Source organism: Heliconius melpomene, chromosome 4, assembly GCF_056956725.1.
Source record: "Heliconius melpomene rosina isolate 202511_hmr_F chromosome 4, ASM5695672v1, whole genome shotgun sequence".
Classification (NCBI taxonomy): Eukaryota; Metazoa; Arthropoda; class Insecta; order Lepidoptera; family Nymphalidae; genus Heliconius; species Heliconius melpomene.
In genome coordinates this window covers 5,878,845-5,898,714 of record NC_140392.1, presented here as the reverse complement: position 1 = coordinate 5,898,714, position 19,870 = coordinate 5,878,845, and the positions used below count along the sequence as shown (strand labels likewise).

At 33.0% G+C, this 19,870-nt stretch overlaps 3 protein-coding genes across 3 annotated transcripts; 1 reads left to right on the top strand and 2 right to left on the bottom strand.

Annotated features, from left to right (window-relative positions):
* Positions 1–208: 208 nt before the first annotated feature.
* LOC146539542 (uncharacterized) lies at positions 209–3,127 on the bottom strand. Its single transcript, XM_085208412.1, has 5 exons — positions 2,737–3,127; positions 2,264–2,417; positions 1,504–1,604; positions 1,219–1,342; positions 209–942 (listed from the first exon to the last, which is right to left on the bottom strand). Exons 1-5 carry the CDS (start codon positions 2,980–2,982, stop codon positions 842–844), a joined length of 726 nt encoding a protein of 241 aa, XP_085064538.1. The 5' UTR covers positions 2,983–3,127; the 3' UTR covers positions 209–841.
* Positions 3,128–3,585: 458 nt separating this feature from the next.
* On the top strand, positions 3,586–9,656 carry LOC146539541 (arrestin domain-containing protein 17). Its single transcript, XM_085208397.1, has 8 exons — positions 3,586–3,880; positions 4,015–4,170; positions 4,474–4,685; positions 5,002–5,184; positions 5,720–5,908; positions 6,520–6,699; positions 6,973–7,057; positions 7,320–9,656. The coding sequence occupies exons 1-8, from the start codon at positions 3,766–3,768 to the stop codon at positions 7,463–7,465; spliced, it is 1,266 nt and encodes a 421-aa protein (XP_085064523.1). The 5' UTR covers positions 3,586–3,765; the 3' UTR covers positions 7,466–9,656.
* An 826-nt stretch (positions 9,657–10,482) lies between these two features.
* Positions 10,483–19,194, bottom strand: Upf1 (Upf1 RNA helicase). The gene is made up of 10 exons (XM_085208204.1): positions 18,863–19,194; positions 18,580–18,767; positions 17,808–18,008; positions 17,340–17,410; positions 17,019–17,086; positions 16,635–16,750; positions 16,017–16,226; positions 15,112–15,282; positions 14,660–14,819; positions 10,483–13,590 (listed from the first exon to the last, which is right to left on the bottom strand). The coding sequence occupies exons 1-10, from the start codon at positions 19,040–19,042 to the stop codon at positions 11,848–11,850; spliced, it is 3,108 nt and encodes a 1,035-aa protein (XP_085064330.1). The 5' UTR covers positions 19,043–19,194; the 3' UTR covers positions 10,483–11,847.
* Positions 19,195–19,870: the final 676 nt, after the last annotated feature.

Below are 19,870 nucleotides of genomic sequence, written 5' to 3'. Positions count from 1 at the left end.
ATTGGAAACTGAACCTATAAACATCGCCTTTACGTCAGACGCTGTACCACTGCAGCACAGCGGCCTCTAAAATGTATTTTTGTGATTATCTTTTAAGTACTCAGCGAGAATGTTTCATGCTTTATACCACACAAGACATACTGTAGACAAAGAAAATTTTTTGAAAAAAAGGATTAAATTTTATTATAAGCATAATAAAAAACATGAATGGGTAGATTTTTTTAATTATAATATAGCCTTGTATAATAACATGGAATCAACAAATCAAGTCTTAATTCATTTTTGGTACAAACAATGTATGCCAATTAATATGGAATAAGTACAAGTATATATTTAATTTTATGCTTGGCAAGATTTTCAGAAAAAATCCATTTAGAAAATCTACTAAAATTGTTTTATAACTTAGCCTAAACCACACCGTAATTAATATATTATATAATTCTATTTAAATTAATCCGCTCCAATTTCAATTAAGAAAAAATGGGACAGATCTAAAATTTGGTAGAGACCTTAGATACAAGATTACAAATAAAAATATCAAAAGTCCTCATCAATGCAAAATTATTCATGGTAAAAAGAATTCGCTCTTGTGAGTTCTTTTGCAGTAACTTTTATCAAGAAAGTTTTTTAAAAGAAAAATTGTCTGAATACTTTTTTCCTGAGATGTAGTAATTCTAAAAGTGGAAGGGGGTTACTTTAGTTTTTTCTAATGTATACCCAACGTCTCTACCACATTTTAGCTCTGTGCGATTTTTTTATTTCACCATTATATTTATGGATAATATGATGAAATTATAATAACTTGTATGTATAATTACACAATAGGGCAGTAATAAGTTGACTAATGTTTTCCCTGTTTATACCTTTGCCTTGCTTGAGCTTTACTGTACTTAGTTTTTCTTTCAGGTGCACTTGCCTCCTTTTCGTTTTCTTCATTTTGAACTGAAACCAAATTGTTGAGTAGACAAACTATACACATATTTTTTTATACAAACAAATTTATTTTTTTTCAGTTTCATGCTATATCCTGCATTTAGCAGGGAAGGCAAAGGGAACCTAGTGTTAAAGCACTCTCTCGCATCTCTTTTGTTATCAGAGCGAGGAAATGATAAGTATTTCGTTCACCCAAGTGGGAATTGAATCCACAATCCATCATATTTATGTTTAGGTGATGTGCTGCCCAATGGCTTCAGTTCTATAAATTATATTATTGTTTACCTAAATCGGGTGGAGGTTGAAGAGATTTTCCTGCACTCCATGAAGTTATTGAAGTTGCAGATTTCCCTATACCCCAACCTAATCCGGCTAAAGCCATAGAAAAAGCTACCATACTAAGAGGGTTCTGAAAAATAAATAATATTTAATATACATAACATAATTAAATAAATAAAAGTATTAATATTATATTTGAAGGAATCAAGGTCAAGTATATGCTATATAGTACAATCAAAATACCTGTCAATTTTAATGAAACTTTAATATATAATAGTAATAATTACTCACTGCCAATGTTGGATTTGCTGTCATAGTATAATCCATTACAACTATACTTATTCCAATTACAAAACCAATACAGGTACAAATCCATATAATATTTTGTTTACCTAAAATTATAAATAATATAAATAAAGTAAATAAATCTGTATTTTAGAAAATATGAGTCTATATTGAATATAATTGTAAAAAAAATTGTTATTAGATCAATTATGGGGCAGAGTATCACTGTAAACAGGGCTGGTTGTGGGTCCGATCTCCACTCAAGGATTAAAATATTTATGTAAATTTAGATTTCCATTTCTTTGCTGTAGTGTCTAATTGAGTTCTGCTACATAACACACAATGCCTCCAGTATTCAGCGGAAAGTGGGGAACAAAGTGTCTTATCACTAAGTACCTTGTGCCTACCCGTGCTGTGCTGTATACAGTGTGAAGCTGAAAGCTACATTAATAGAATATGACATGAGCTGCCTTAGTAGTTATTTAGCATGATCATCAGTTTTCATTGACAAATAAAAATAATTAAAAATTGAGGCTGTTAGGCCGTAGGTCAATAGGCAAAATCACAAATTTTGGGAAAAAATTAAGAACAGAGGGTCTTGACACTAAGTTTTCTTTTGTCACCTGCTAAAAGTTACATTGACATTGGGTGGTAAATGGAAGTTGCAAGGGTCATAATAGAGTCCATGCAAACAAAGCTGTGTGCAGTAATTAGTAATTTCTTATATATTACATGAAGAAAAAGAAAAATTAAATTATTTTCACACCTTTCAATTTCTTTTTCTGAATGTCTGTTATATTTTTAATAGACTCCATTATTTTAGGGTTATCTGGTTCAAGCTGTAGAGCTCTTGTATAAGAAAGAATAGCTTCATCATAAAGTTCACCAGCTGCTTCTACTTCGGCACGTCTAAAATAACCCTAAATATTGGATTTAACTTTAATTATAACAAAATTATATATTTTGATAAATTTTTACATTGTTAAATGCCTAATTTTAATTTGGAATTCAAATTAGAACAAAATACACACAGTATTCCCAAAACGAAAGTAAATTGTTTAATATATTTATCATTTTTTTAATATTAATTGCATTATCTTATTCATGAAGTAATTTCAAATTAGAATAAAAATACTGAAGTTTGTTTTGTGTGCTTGAAAGAAAGCACTACTTATTTAAGAAAAATTTTTGAGATGAAAATTTAAGAAGTCATTTTATAAAAAATAACGTAATATTTACCTTAGCCCATTGAGGTTGTAGCCTGACAGTTGCATTGGCATCATTCAAAGATAAATAATGTTGATCTAATTTGAGAAAAGCATATGATCGATTGCTATACAGAACGTAATTGTTTGGATCCATTTTAATTGCTTGCGTATAATGTAAAACGGCTTCAATGTATTTTCCATCTTTTACACACTCGTTACCTTTAGTCTTTAGCTCTTCAACACTTAAGGACTGGGAGCCCTTTTTAGCGTCTTCCATGTTATAGATAAATTAAATGCAAATATATAAATTGTTAAAAGAATGTATCATATGAACGAATGCAACATATTTTTAATTGAATAATAAAAAATATCATTTGAAAAGCCAGTCATTTAAAGAACATTGACATTCAGATAGCATTAACTGTCAATGTCAAAATGACTTGAAACTTCAGATAGATAATACAACTGCTTTATCCATCAGCCTTTTAAGTTCCACAGCTGGAGATAGGCCTCCCCCAATGCTCGCCACTCCGTCCGATCCTGCGCCCTTTGAATCTAGCGGGTGCTTTATACTTGATAGTATTATTTGAAGCCATAATAAAAGAACCAAGAACCGTATTATTTGCCTTCAGATTAAACAAGGTAGATTTTGGCAGCAGATAGCTATTTCAAATTTCTTACGACACTCAAAAACAATATATAAAATTACAATTGTCTTATATTTTTTTATAACAATGAAATTACAATGACAACTGAGATGGTAACTACACTTTTAATGCGTGTAATGGATCAGTCCCGATTATTCAAAATTTGTATCTGTAATGTCACTAATTTACATCTGTCAATTATCAACTATATTATAGTATTTATACTTCTGTAATTCTGTGCATAGAATATATGAATATACATGTCAGTGTCAGAGATCAGAGATTTAATCTGAAAAACTTTTACGGCAGCGATACCTTAAAAGTGAATTAGTGTCAGTGCTCGTTTCAAAATAAGACATTATAAATTAATTTATTAACTACTTACCTAATTAATAATTTAAACTTAACACAGAATGGGTATTAAGGAAGCCGCTATATACTTAGACAATCAATTTAATACATATTATGCGGGTCAAACAATTAATGGTAGAATAGAATATGTATTTGACAGCCCAAAAAAAGTTAGAGGTGAGTGAAAAACATACTGCATAAAAATAATGATTACACTCTATGAGTCATAGTCTGCTTATTTCATATCCTTAACAGCATTTTTGTTTGTAATTACGTCACTTTAGGATACAGTATTTTATTTTTTGTTTTAGGAATCCACGTAAAATTCAAAGGAGAGGCTCACACTGAGTGGAGTGAAAGTAAAGAGGAACAAGATGCAGAAGGAAAAACTCAATCAACTGATACTATTCATACGGGAAATGAAGAATACTTTCAAATTACCTATTATTTATTGGGAAGTAATACAGGTAGAAGAGAATTTGTATCCATAACATATTTAAAATGTTGTTTTTTCGGTGCATAACAAGTATAGTAGACAAACATGGTTTGATTTGTGAATATGATAGTTGTTTTTTCAGTACTAAGACTAATTTTACCTCCTATTAAATTAGGTGGGCAATGGAGACCAGGGAGTAGAGCTCTTTATAATGAGTTCCCTCTAACCTTAATATGAGAAAAAGTGTGAAACAAATAGAATAAATTAAGTTTTATAAATTTGTAAAGTATATCCTGAAGACAAACTTCTTTTACATTGATATGATATTTTTTAGGTAATGAAATAGAAATCCCTGCTGGGAAACAGGTATATAACTTTACTTGTGCCTTACCACCAGTATTGCCCTCTTCATTTGAAGGACCATATGGCTTTGTGCGCTATACTGTGAAAATCACATTGGACCGTCCATGGAAGTTTGATCAAGAAACCAAAATGGCCTTTACTGTTATCAATGCAATGGATTTAAATTTAAACCCTTCTTATAGAGTAAGAACTTTATTTGAATAATTTATTTGCTCTGTTCAGTCAATATTAATGTTACAATTTAATTATTACACTGGTAGCTATTCCACATGAGATTCAATTGATACTAATTTTATACTTTTTTATTCTTTAAACAATGAACAATGGCTTAAATTGTTATTGTTGTTCTTATTTAATTTAAATATCTGTAGTGATAGTCTAAATAGATAGCAGAGTTTTATTATAGACATAGTCCCCTTAAATACATTTTTTAACTTTTAGAGGATATTCTTGTTATCTATTATAAGCCACAATTAATATTAGGTATTAATTATTTTAGGAACCAGTACATTTTCAAATGGAAAAAACTTTTTGTTGCTTTTGCTGTGCATCCCCACCTCTATGTGTAGATGTGAGAGCTCCGGTTTCAGGATATTGCCCTGGTCAAGTGATACCTATTACAATAGATATTGAAAACAAGAGCAATGTACAGTTGCATCTTGTAAAGATTTTCCTGAGAAAGGTATGTATGATGTTGATTATAAATATATATATTTTTATTTTTAAAGCATCCGCAAATAAGAGTTATAAGGCCTACGAGCGAATTAGGAAGGCTGGAAAAACCTAATGGGTGAGAACGACATGACCAAAACATTCTACCAAACTTAACTACTTAAGTCATAGCATACTAATTAATTTTAAACCTTTATTTTAATCAGTCATGATGAACGAAATACAGAAACAATGATAATCAATAATCACTTTGCTTTTGAACTTCATTTTATTCAATCAAGTTGAGTCAATTGAAAAAAATATTTATTTATTATTGTTTTTTTTTTCATTATAATACACAGTAGCGATCATGTGATGTATTATTATACATATATACATATTAGGGTAGGCTAAGAGAACCTAGATTAAAACACTCCCTGCCCCAGGTTTTCAAGTCATTGCTTATTAAAACTCAAAAAAACTCAAAAAGAGGAAATGATAATGAAATTAATTCCAAATGACTGTGCCACAAAGGCTGTCATGTATAATTTCAAATATCTTTCAAGGTAGTCACATATAGAGCAACAACTCCATCATCAGTGACAAAGAAAACCAAAGATGTTATTTTAACCGTCCAAGAAGGTCCAGCTCCAACGGGTACAACTAAACACTGGAATTTGAGTATGGAGGTACCGCCCATACCTCCATCGAATCTTGTTAATTGTAACATTATAGATTTGGATTATGATTTAAAAGTAAGCTTCAATATACGAGTACATCTTTAAATGTAATCAACATTATTATTTATATGTTTTTTAATATTAATATATATATTTTATATTTTTTATGTTAGCAGATTTTTAATTTCTGTGAGACATTTTTTGTTATATTGTACAGAATTAGCTCTTTATCTATATAAAGAGCTACATGTACTATGATATTAAACTACATTTACGCTTTTGTAGCTATCCATTTATCTTATATTTACAAAAAACATTCTATTAGAAATATTTAGTTATAATCATGTAATTTCCCTTTGGTATGGAAAACAGGAAATTCAATGCATACTTAATAATTGAACCTGTATGAATGGTTTATCTTATAATTATATGATAAGATGTCGTAATTATTAATAAACAGATTGTGGGTTTGGTTTCCACTCGAGCAAATAAAATTTTTTATTTTTTTTCCTCGCTCTGCTAACGCGACAAATCGCGGTGTTGAGTTCCGACACTCACACAGGCAATGCCTCCGAAATTTGACGGAAAGTGTGAGAGGAGTGTCTTAACACTAGGTTCTTCACCTTTCTATCCTTCTATGTGCTGGATAGAAAAAAAAATTGATTCAATATTTAATACAATTTCAGGTGGAATGTGTAGTATCAGGCATGCACATAAACATGAAGGATCGTAAATACATAACTATAGGTACGGTGCCGTTAGTGGGTCTGGGCAACGCACCCTCGGCCCCACCCAGCGAACTACCCTCGCCCAGTCAACCTGCTGTGCTACCAGTTGCACCGGGAGAACCAGCACAACCAGGGGTTGTAAGTACAGTAGAAACGCGCTTATCCAGCATAATTTGTGTATGTTAGGCGTTCGGGTAACCTAAAATCCGAATAGTCGAATGTATGAAGAAAAGTGCATTTTTTGCATAAGTTATACATAATATTATGCACTTATAAAAAATTACAAATACGTATCAACGTAAGACAGTGTTTATTACGCAGTAAGAAAAAAGGAATCTCCTTATGGAAATTGAACCTGCATATGAATGGCGTTGCGTTTTGTATCACTTATATATATATTGCATTTTACAGATGGGAGGTGACACCCCTGGTGGGTGGGTGATGCCCGGTGCGCCTGCGCAGCCCCCGCCGTACCAATCACTTTATCCCACCCTTAGTAAGTAATTTTATTTGAATTTTATTAACACCAGTAATTAAAAGCCACAGAGGCGCAGTGTGACAGCGTCTGATAGCAAATGCAATGAATTCTTTTCATATACTCGCTCTGGTATGACATTTTACGGCGTTGAGTTTCTCCACTTGATATGTAATGTCTTGAATGCGGACAAAAAGTGGAAAGTAACGTACCTTTCTCCACTTTGAGACATTGCAAGTTGAATTTAATTAATAGCTATATAAATATCATTTATTTTCAACAGCCCAACCAGTGTACAAAGAATCTCCATATTCAGCACGATCCATACAAGATCGTGGGGAAAGCAACAACATGGCGATCGCCGGACCGCCGCGTTTCGCGCCGTACTATCCGACTTACGCTGTGCAGCCTCCACCTTTGCCACAATAAATGGTTACACAAAAAAATTCCATTTAAGACAAGATCAAGATGTATTATAAGAAAAGATTACAAAGCCAGTTTCTGGCAATCCATTGGGGATTTTCAAAATATCCAAGAATCTAATGAAATATACACACAAAATTTCATCCAAAACGATAAAACTGTTTAGGAAGTTTAACGTGACGAACATACACACAATTGTAACAAAGAATAAAACAAATATGCTTATAAATGTATGTCGATATTAAATTGTAAAGTCAAGTTTTAAGAACAGACGATAAATAGTGCAATAATTACTGTTTAAATTGCTAGATATTCGGAGCTAGCTATTGCTATATATTTAGAGATTTATGGTTCAAATCGCACAATTGTAACTCGTTTCAAATATTTAAGCGTTTTCTATATATTTAAGCATGATTGATATTAATTTAAACATTTAATCTCTTGTTATTTTTATTCGTGGTTTTATTTTTACATTTTATATAACATTTTACGATTTTTACATTGTCAGAAAATTATCCTATTTGGTTTTAGGATTTTTCTTACTTTTATTTTTTTTTCTTCCGAGTGAACAACGTCCAATAAACAAGTCCGGAAAGCATAACTTCAAGACAGGCATCACTCGTCGCCGTACTCTACTGTACTAATTTATATTGCCTTTCTCGGATATTGTTTCTTTAGAAAATGATAGAACTTTGCGCATGTTGAATTAAATTCAAATTATATTACATAGTATATAAAAATGATTTAATTTTTTCTTTATTGTTTATATTAATAAATGTTAATGAAAATAAAATTAATAATTTTGTCACTATAAAACAATAACGAAATAATATGTATCGAGTAATATACGAAATTTACTATATCAAAAGGATTTCTTTAAGAAGCAATGTATTTTTTTTTCATTCATGTAATGAATTGCATTTATCTCTAAAAAACCGGCCTTGAATATATGAGCTTTATACATTGTTTTATATCTATATAAATAGTAATTAGCGTCTACAATACTATACGAGATTTGATGTGAAAATTAGGCCATCTTGAACAGCAGCAGGTTGTATGACTGCAAACGCCATCGGCTGTGGGTTCATTTTGATTGAATGAAACACACGCAATGAAAAGGACTTAACATGTGCGGAATACAGTAAAAAGACAATATAAATTTAGATTACCTACTCGCTGATTTATTATGAAATATAATATACATAGTTTAAGACTATTTACAATTTTTTAACTAGTATTTCTTGAATTTTATACATTAAATGTTTATAGCACATTATATTCGGTAAAGGTAGCATTTGTCCGTTTGTTTTATGTTACTAACATTTTATTTTAGGTATTCACACTAACACCAAATATATTCATAAACTTAATATATATATATTTTTTTTAATGCACTACAGTTTAAAATTTTGGTTTTAATTAAATATTTTACCTGACCTGTTAAAGTTTAATATTTTTTATTGTCAAACATATACAACTACTAATATCTTACATTAAACATTGTAGAGGCGAATGCCTTAAAATATATCCCAAATTATAGTAAGTAATTAAATCAGTTTCTACCAATAAATATCCACGAAAGTTGGATTTAAATATAAAAAAAATAATTTCTTTAATCAGAATAAAAAATGGTCCCATCACTTTAAGTAACAAATTATCGATATGAGGAATTTTGTTCAAATACTTTCAGATATTTGTGGATGGATGACTATTAATCATAAAAATTATAACTCAATAATTTCGATATTTTCATAAATCAATGCGCTTTTGTGTGCCAATATTTATAGTGCGGTTTGCACGCTTTACAAATAAACTATAACTTATTATTTTTTTCTCAGTTTTAGGCTTTTCTCGCATATCAGGATAGGCGGAAGGAACTCAATATTAAGTGAGTGGTGAAATAAAAATATATAATTCTTTCCACGAAGTGGGAATCGAACCCACTAGGTTCCCTCTGTCTATCCTGCTATATGCGGGATACAGCGTAAAACTAAAAAAACATTGATCTTCATTACGATAGGTAGCTATTAAAGACTAACAAATATTATATGCATTTTGTAATGGCTACTGCGAAGGATTGAAAAATTATCTCAAGTGTGCAATCTCATACTACTAATTTATTTTAAGTCGCCTCTGTATTACCATTTTTATATATTTTATTTACATGTTACTCTTTATTAAACAAAATTTTACATAAGTGTTGTTGTTTTTTTTTAATTGAAATTTTTTGACTGACTTTTTTTACTTTATACTAACTACCCCGCTAGGGATAAAGCGTGAAGCTATGTAGGTATGTATGAATTTTTTTGAGTGAAAGTGGCAGGAGGTTGAGTGGTTGTTGGGTTGCATAAATTTAATTTTTTTTTTTATTTAAATAAGACTAAGTGTAACGACAATAAAATAACTTCATATTATGTAACATTAAAAGAAGAGTACAATTTTGAGAGTGCAATATAATTTTGTTACAGTCATAACAAAATTATAAAAATAAATCTTTATTAGGAACTAAAAGTTTTCATATATAAAATCAATTTAAATATAATTTAATTGTATAATAAATAATAATATCTATATATAAATCAGCAGCCCAAATCCCATAACCTATTCAAATTTAACGAATGGATTTATTTTATAGTATATCAGCGTCCGTAATATATAACATATGAGGCCAGTCGTAGCGCAGGGGCACAACCGTACGGCGGTTCGATTCCCACTCAAAAAAAGGCAATATTTAATTAATACTTTCATTTCCTCGCTCTAGTAACGGGGAAAATCTTGGCGATGAGTTTCGCCACTTCGTTATGCCTCTAGAATTAACGGAACGGAAATGTTTTAATAATAGACTCCCAGGTTCTCTCTGCCTACACTATGTGCGGGATAAAGCGGGGCGCTAAAATGTCATAAAAAGTGTATGCGCGCATGCGTGTAGATGCATACATACATGCAGAATATACATCTATTTTTAGGCTTATACTTTTAATATATTTTGATTGGAACACAAACAGGGAAAAATAAAAATCGTATTTTTAAGAGAGTCTTTATTGATTTTCCTTCATAAAATAAATAATACATTGAATTGAGCATTTTCAGTAAAATTTATAATCATTAAAATAGTTAAGACAGTTCCATTGGATTTTTTTTAAGATTAAACAATTAAACGAATTAAATATAAAACATTTTTTAAATAATCGAGATGCCAAAAGTGGATTAAAATTTATGAACTACATCTATAGAATATATTGTCAAAATTTCGTGTAAAAATTTCATAACATTTTCAGTGTATAAGAAGTCACAATAGATATTTTTAATACCTTAGATGTTGAAACATATTGCATATTGGTATATTATTTCTGTAAAGTTTAGACAATATTTTTGCAATTTATTTCAAAATTAAATGTAACCCAAAGGAAAATGAAATGATAACTAGTGTGGCTATTTACTACCAGCAGGTACTAGATACATATGCAGGAAGTATAAAGTGTGCATATATATCTTCGAAATTTTTATAAAAACTGGTACACCATAACAATTAAAACACGAAAATTTTTTTTTTTAATAAATATATATAAAAAGTTTTGTCTAGTTTCAATAAAAAATAGCATTTTAAACATTGTAATGTACAAAAAAAAGAATATACATATTGTTACAATTTATGAAGGAAAAGCAATATGATATTATTGCTGGATATTGTCTAATAGCGTTGATTTTAATGATTGCTTAAATCGACGATAATGATTAATGAAAACAAAACCGTAATGAAATGCCCTAAACGAATAGTTCTACCATACTAATATTTCTTTTTTTTTTGTTATTTTAAACATAAAGAAGTTATCTACTTAAGAGTGAAGAGTCCGTACCTCAGATTTTATCCGGAACATGTTAATTATACATTTATCGTAACTTTAAACATGAATTTTGTGCATAATGGCTGTAGACACGTAGATTAACCGTTTCTCTATGAACTATGAACCAATATCAAATATTCCCAAAGTTTCAAACAACCCTATTATTTACTATTCTTGTGATTTATGTAAATGGGAATCTATCGCTATGCGTAAGTGGATGCCGTGGCAAATCATGTGTCGTTTTCTCGTCATAGGTCAATGTGGGCGGGGGTCAGTAGTTCGTCGGGCCCCGCCGTCGGCGAGACCGCAATCCCTTCGACGTCCGAAAAAGATTGGGAATCGCTCGTCCGTGTACACTCCAGTGAAGTCCGAGCCGCAACGCTCGTGTTACCTACTATCTAGACGCACATCCCGTCCGTCCGTCCTCTCCATCCTCGGCCTCGGCCTTAACCTTCGTGTACACGCGAGTCGAGTTAGCGGCAACGCTTCCGTTCTCGTCAGTGCCGTATTCCACGGGGAGTGTTCTGCGACGGCGGCCTCCACTCAGTACTGACGGAACCCGCCTTGGTACGTCGAGTCCTGCGACAGCAGTCCATCCGGCTGCGACGGGCAGTCCTGGACGGCCGACTCCTGGCTAAAGTCTGGCTGCGACGCGCCCTGTGACAGCGACAGCTGCGGCTGCTGCGACAGCGGCTCCTGCGACAACCGCGAGCGCCGCTTGTGGTGCCTCACCGCGCCCGAGGGGGCCTGGGTGCGCTGCAGGCCCCTGTGCGCGGCGAAGGCGGCGGGGGGCACGGGTGCGTGCAGCATGGCCGCCTGCTCGGGCCCCACGTAAGCCAGCGGGTCGCGCAGCGGGCGTGCGCGGTCGTATACGGAGCCCGGCACCATCGCCTCGCGCGCGTCGAACATGGATGTCGACATGAAGTGCGAGCCTGGGTTCTGCGCGTTCACCAACTTCTTTGGCTTCGCAAACTGTATAGCGGACTCCTTTAAGTTGGACAGCGGCCCCTCCGTGAGCACGCGGCGTTCCTTGTAAAACGCTAGTAGGTGGTTCCACAGTGGCTGCTTACTGAGGACCTTCGGATTGCCGACGACGATTAGCCCGTACTTGGCGCGAGTCAGAGCTACGTTGAGGCGCCGCGGGTCGCTTAAGAAACCGATGCCCTGGTGTTCATTGGAGCGGACACAGGACATTATTATTATATCTTTTTCCCTTCCCTGGAAAGCGTCGACACTCGCCACTTCGATCTCTTGATAAAGCTTTGCATGCAAGCTTCCCTGATACTGCATGTGCTGTACTAAATAGGACCTTTGTCCCTCGTAAGGTGTTATTATTCCTATCTGCTCTGGACGTACCCCAGCCTTCAGGAAACGAGTGGTAAGTTTTTCGACATTAGCTGCTTCTGTTCTATTTAAGTATGACGTTCCCGACCCCGCAATTTCCTCCTGTCCCTGAGTGACATAAAAGAACATAGGACGATCAGGTCTCGGCCACGGAAAATCAATTTTATGGAGGCGACGTTCTTCCGCACTTACTCCATTTTGTAACGAACCCTCATAGAAGAAGTCAGATGGAAACCGTGATAATTCAGGGTGCATGCGATACTGAACCTCCAACCTGAAGGGTCGAATACCTAGCACTACTAGTCTTTCAAAGAGACTTTGACTGAGTCCTGCTTTCGCTGCTTTCTTGCACATAACAACAGGCCCTAGTTGGCAATGGTCACCCACAAGAATCAACTGCCTTGCGCCCAATACGACTGGCACCATACACTCTGGTTCGGTAGACTGCATGCCTTCATCAATCAATATGGACTGGAAGCGCATCCTTGCAACACGTGGGTCTCCGGCACCGACACAAGTAGTGCACACTACGTCCGCAGCATCCAATAACCTTCTCTCAGCCGCACGCCTCAAAGCCCGATATCTTCTTTCATCGGCTGCTGACAACTCTCCAGCTTCTTCCTTCAATCTAGTCAATTTCCTCAGTTCACTATCAGCAGAACCCAATGCCCGAGCTTGTTCGTGTAACGCCAGAAAAGACACCGACGACTCCATAGCTTCTCGCGACTTGGCGCAAAGGCGGACCACTTTCAATCCTGTTTTATGTATTTTCTCTGTGAGTTGGTCAACTGCGGTATTTGAGGGTGCGCACACAAGCACCGGCCCCCCGTTTTGTCTTACTAGTTGATATACAATAGTAGCTGAAGTGACAGTTTTGCCTGTACCTGGAGGGCCTTGAATTAGAGACAGGGGGCGTTGTAATGCATGTTTGACTGCATACACCTGAAAGTTAGATGAACAGAGTATGTTTTACACTGTAAAATTTTTAATTTTTTTCTATTCATCTATTAAAACGACGACAGTTAATAGACGTTCGAAAAATTGAAATATACTTTATCCATACCTATATTATAAATTTCGAAAGTAACTCTGTCTGTCTGTCTTTTACGCAATCAGGGCCAAACCGCTAATTCTATTGTGATAAAATACACATATAGAGGTACTTGAGGGTCTCGGGATGAACATAGAATACTTTTTTTTATCATATTTGTAATATTTTCGATATATTAATATATTAAAATTCTTATTAATTTGACATGCAATTTATTCCGCCATGTTTATAACAACCGCCGTTGCTAAGCAACGATTTGCAAAGTTTGTTGTTAGAAAACGTCACCCAAAATGAGTTTGCTTAATGCATACATGGCGCGCGCCGATATAGATTTGTATACATTAACAAAAATTAGATGATTTCTATAATTTGATATTCATCCATATGAAAATAAATATAATAGTCACTTTTAGCATTTCATTTAGATGGAAATTATAGTTTACTGTATAACATTCTAATAAATAATTAAGGAGATGTCACTGATTCCAAATGACCTAGCCTACGAGTGGTATAGTATGACCGACGCGAACGGACAGATGACTGATGGTTTTGTAAATTTTTATATATTTTCGAATTACTGTTAATTTTTATGTAATTATTTGCTTCTTATAATTAATTTATCCCAGTTCGGTTATCTATACCGATGTTATACACTTAAAATATCGTAATTTTAATCATTTGAGATTTTATTTAATATTGTTCGCAAAAATTAATAATTATTTAATATAGAAAAATGTTTAGTACGCGCGCACGGCAAACTTTAGGTACTTTTTCTAATATTAAGAATTTCCTTCAGTTACTTTTACTTCTTTTGTTTGTTCATTTCGGTTACTCAGATATTTTTTCTAATAATAAATCTCCACTTATTATTATTTTTTAACTTATTTTAATTATTTAGGCTTATATTTTCGCGGGCGTAGCCGCGTCCGGGCCCACTAGTTATATTATAAATTTACACACCTGAGACCTGTTCAGATCAGGTAAGTCGGGAGCACTAAAATGCTTGGGCAAGTGCACACGAAATAAAACTTCTTCCACCTCGTGGCCCAAAAGACGACGGTATATGTACCCTGATACAGATGAGTCATCCACCGCAAATTTACGTAAGGCTAATTGCATTCTGAAATTAAAATAAAAATTTAACATACAGACAAATTTTAGATTGCATAATTCTAAAATAGCATATAATTAACAAATAACCAATTGATTCAAACTAAAAAATGTAATTTTGAATTTTCTCTTTTTGTTTGATTAAATTACCAAAAGTAGGCTATCTAAAGTTATATCTATATTTTCATGTACTATAATTTAAGGTTATGACATTTGAATACAAGTTGAATAATTCCAAAACACAGCAAAAAAACCACCATAATCAAACAATCAAAAATTCACAACCAAACAAAACATTTTACCTATCAAAAGAAGTGCTCTTCCATATAAAATCAACCACAAAGTTAGAAGTGCAATCAGCCGGGGCACCGGCACCACTCTTCAGCTCCAGTCCCACGTCATCGCCGTAGTTGTCGGGCACTTTGATCACATGACCAACACCTGACCATGCCTTGTGGAGCTCTCCCACGTATCTGTAATTAATTATTTTTCTTAGAATATTGGGGAATTCCCGCCAACGCTCGCTGGCCTTGTTACCAGACAGAGCAAGAGGATGAATATATTTTATATGGCATTTCCTGAATTTTATCAAATTACTTAGATTTAATATAATACTCTAAAAAGTACAAGGATTGCCTACAGCTAAAATGACCGTTAAGATTCATAATCTAACATAAATAAAAAAAATACCAGTTTAATTTTAATTAATTTCATAAAAAAACACTGATATTTAAATAAATAGTTAAATTTAGAGACCAAATCCACTTAAATTATTTGAGTAGGGATGAGTTCGATATATCAAAACGTAACTTAAAACCGATATGTTAAGTAAAACATACATATCGATATATGTTTTTAGAAAACCGTTTTTACAGAAACTTAAAACATCAACATAGCTGTGATCTGAACAAAAACGTAATAACGCAAAACTTTTGAAACGTCAAACTAACTTCTTCTCTTTCTAAGTAATGTATTTCGAACGGGCGTAAATGAGATAAGGCAAATATCTCGTATGGTTAGCGGAAAAAAACGATGACGCCCATGTCTATATTTGAGTAATTATATAGAATGGTGGTTATACCATACTAGTTCTAGTACATGATATCCGGTATTTGAATGCACTATGTACTAGTTTAATATAATTGCCACTTAAACAAAATAACCAAATCCTAGGTTATTAATAGACAAGAATATTTATATAATTAACCTTAATCTCAATTCATCTCCATGCATCAGCTTCATATCGCTGTCAGTTTTGGCAAGAGTAAAATATGCAATGGTTTTTTTATTTAATCCCACATCCCAACGCACTTCTATGCCTTCTTGAGTTTGTGACTCCTTCAAGCGCTTGTCGTAATCAGCCTCTAGTTTTACGAGCGGACCAAATATATTTTGATATTGGTAACCATCTTCATATCTATAAAAAAAATATATACACAAAATTGGCTAAATAAGTTGTAACAAGCATGTAAAAAAATAAAAGTAGCTTGATAAGAAAGTATAAGTTCAGACAATCAGAGCTTTTGTACGGTATCTGAATGACGCAGGTCTGAGTCTCAATATGTTAAATATTTTGTGTTTAGAATAACATACATATATGTAGTATAACGCCACGGTCGTGGGTTTGATTCCTACTCGGCAAAATTATTTTCATTTACTTTGCTCCGGTAACAAAACAAAGCAGGGTGTTAAATTAAGCCACCAGACACTATGTCTTGAAAAGTACAAAATGGGGTATATTAAACTCGCTCCCACTGCCTACCCTGCTATGTGTGGGTTACAGCATGAAGCTTATGATAAAAAAATATAATATTGTTTATTTAACCTTAATAAAACTTGATGTGGCTCTTCATCCACTCCAGGTTTCTCAAGGTCCTGGAAAGTGGCATCCACGTTATCACGCCACAGCTCTTCTAGCCGACCAATCTGTTGTGGTGTCACCTGTAATACAAAAAATCAAATTTATTAAAAAATATTAAAATAAATCATCTTACTAACTTCTCACAAAGGGTCATACATTGTTGACACCCTTCTTCCTCCTTAACGGGCAAGGTAATTTATTAGTGTAATAATTTATTACAAGTCCCCTAAGTGAGAATCAAACCCACAACAATTGTGTTTGTAGTCAGAAAATGGCTTAAAGCCTATGGCGCGAGCCTACGGTCACAATAACCTTAATGCTTTTATAGTATATTTAGTATTTACTTACTTGTCGAGCCCGCATTTGCTCTGCTTCCAAAGGTACTTTCACCAACCACGATAAAAATGCACGATCAGCTGTTATATTTACAGAAAATATAATATTATAAAAAATTTAAAAACATATTTAACTATTGGTAATGTTTTTTCTTTTTTGCATAATATCACAAATAAAAGATGATAATAATGTTCAATTAATTTTTATTTTAATATTAAATAGTTTCATAATAATAGTAAAAATTTCACAAAATAACGAAAAATACTCAATTCTTACTTGTATCTTAATTATAAAAAGGCAACATTAGGTATTTAGATATAAGAAAGTACTTACAAATCAATGGTTTCCACTGCTCTTGATCCCAATTCATGTCCTTTAGAGAACTTTGAGCTGCACATGGCTGCCTATAAATAAATAGAGCAATAATAAAAGATATATTAAACAAGAAAAAAAACTATGTATGTGGGACTTATACATTTTAAAATGTGTTCATAATAAATACAATTTTATTATGTCTTTGTGTTCTTATTACTTGCAATAAAGAATATATAAACATTTTGTTAATATTAATCATATACAGTGTATTTTTTTTAATATTAAATATAAAATGTGCAAAAAATTTAGGCCATTGTGTTGGTATTTAATTTTGAACATAGTGGTCACAGGTATTTATTTTTATGAAATGCAGAAAATTGTTTAAATTGATGTATGCAATGAATAGTAGCCATAGATACAATATTACTTTTATATTCATAATAATTTTATAAATAGTTACTAGTAACTAAGAAAAAAGTAACGTACCGACAAAGTAAAACAACAACAGAATCTGCCTTGGCTGGTATAAAACCTAGCACAAAAACATTTCTAGCACCACAGGAATAGCATTCCAGTAAAGTCTCTCCTAGAGGTCCATCTCTGTGTAGAGCTGCTTCTTTATGCTTAGCTCTAACCAGGTGATTGATTATATGAGAACCCGATGTGTTTCCACGCCCATTACAAAACCTGAAAAAAGTTATAATAATATATAATAATGTAGATAATGCAACAATGTTTTCATATTGGACTTGTTAATAATATTGTTATTTAATTAAGTAGTTAAGTAATAATACTTGTATAAGGACGATAACAAGAGTTTTTGACTAGTTTTTAATTTTCCAAATATGGCTGGAATAGAGATTGCTATATTAGCTAAATACATGATTGAAAATTTGTAATTAATTTAAGTTGTGTGTTGTTTACATTCAAACAGTATTTCCACTGTTGTTATAGTAAAACTGATATAAGATATCATTGTGTCACTTGTTTTACCAGGGCCGGCATGTGCACAAGCATTGTGACCACAGTCAAGATCATGAGCAAGCTACATATTATAATGTAAACAAATATAATAGTATTCTATATTAGGGTTATTTTCAAATTTTCAATGGTATTTGACAGCTTAAGAGTCAGTCCAAACAACACATCATATCACAGCAATATAATATGTGGCAATATGCCATTCTCATTAGATGACAGATTTTTATTTCTTATGTAAAGTGTCATATTTATATTTACTTCTCAAGAGTGTACTCACCACTTATTACATATATTGCACATAACCACGGTGGCAGGATCGTGTATGCCGCAATACTTGCATGCATGTTCTGGTAGATCTTTACTACTATATAATGCTTCATCTTCTTCTTCAAATTGCAATTCAGCAATAGCATTGGCTACACTTGATACTTTAGAATTTAGATCTGTCCGTCCTAGCCCATTTACCTGTAAAATAATCACATAAATAACCGTGCAAGCCCTAGTTTCTAATTAGGTTATACAATTAGAGATTACTATTGTTGTCTATAAAAGTCACTCACTTGGTTGGATGTTGGTAAGCCATGATCGTGTTGAGATGCTTGAGTTTGACTTTGGGATGGAAGAGTGAAATCAGTGAATTCAAATTCAGAGCCTTGAGTATCAGCACCGATTAGATCCGCTTCTTCAGTGTCTAAGAATGTGAGCGTTTGGGAACTAGGGCCATACGCGTCAACACTCATTTTGCTCGAATGTAATGCTAAGATGTAGCAGACAGTGAAAATTGATCAAAAAGTGAAAAATACAATACGTCAAATGCCAGTCCCATAACAAATGCACAATAGTGAAACGATTTGCTAATAATGATGTTGATGACCAAGAAAATTCGCCATGTTAGCACTCAGCACATGGTTTGTTTCCGTTTACAATCTCATTATTCATTGGCAAATCAAAACATAAAACTTACAAGAACCAATTAAAATCCTGTAATAACCATTGCTACCAATAATATTCAAGGAAAATAAGAACCATAGACAATTATTATTTTTTATGGCTTAAATTCCAGGTAATTTGAGAAATCTTATTTGAAATTTTATTTTATAAAATCAAAGTGTTCACTTTCTTTAAAGATATGAAATATAATATATTAGTATTGATTTTTTACTCGTACTATTATTAATTTTTAACTTTACCTTCGGGTATAACGAAATAAAAGTAATAATATTTATATGTGACTGTAACGCGGTTGTGGGTTCGATCCACATTCAAGGAAGTGAAATATTTATTTGCTTTTATATTTCCATTTCTCCGCTCTGGTGTCGAGACAAAGCGCGGCGTTGAGTTCTGCCACTCAACACGCAATGCCTACAGAGTTCGGTGAAATTAACCATGGAAGTGTATATTTTCTTTTAACATCTATAATAATACTGCTTTGGCGATTTTTATTAGAATATGAATATTTTAAAACCTTCGTAGGTAACGTGATTATATTCCCCTACCAACTTTTTCTAGCATTTGAGGCTTGATTCTTCTATTATCGTAAAAATGATAGTAAATTATAATTTCCGCTC

Excerpts from the sequence above, each read along its gene's own strand:
- Upf1 (XM_085208204.1), bottom strand. The coding sequence starts at position 19,042 with ATGAGTGTTGACGCGTATGGCCCTAGTTCCCAAACGCTCACATTCTTA. Across the intron at positions 18,768-18,862 it reads GCTTACCAACATCCAACCAA|GTAAATGGGCTAGGACGGAC; the intron begins GTGAGTGACTTT and ends ATTATTTTACAG. Across the intron at positions 14,820-15,111 it reads AAGAGCACTTCTTTTGATAG|AATGCAATTAGCCTTACGTA; the intron begins GTAAAATGTTTT and ends TTTTAATTTCAG.
- LOC146539542 (XM_085208412.1), bottom strand. The coding sequence starts at position 2,982 with ATGGAAGACGCTAAAAAGGGCTCCCAGTCCTTAAGTGTTGAAGAGCTA. Across the intron at positions 2,418-2,736 it reads TACAACCTCAATGGGCTAAG|GGTTATTTTAGACGTGCCGA; the intron begins GTAAATATTACG and ends TCCAATATTTAG. Across the intron at positions 1,605-2,263 it reads TCAGAAAAAGAAATTGAAAG|GTAAACAAAATATTATATGG; the intron begins GTGTGAAAATAA and ends TTATAATTTTAG.
- LOC146539541 (XM_085208397.1), top strand. The coding sequence starts at position 3,766 with ATGGGTATTAAGGAAGCCGCTATATACTTAGACAATCAATTTAATACA. Across the intron at positions 4,171-4,473 it reads TTTATTGGGAAGTAATACAG|GTAATGAAATAGAAATCCCT; the intron begins GTAGAAGAGAAT and ends GATATTTTTTAG. Across the intron at positions 6,700-6,972 it reads AACCAGCACAACCAGGGGTT|ATGGGAGGTGACACCCCTGG; the intron begins GTAAGTACAGTA and ends TGCATTTTACAG.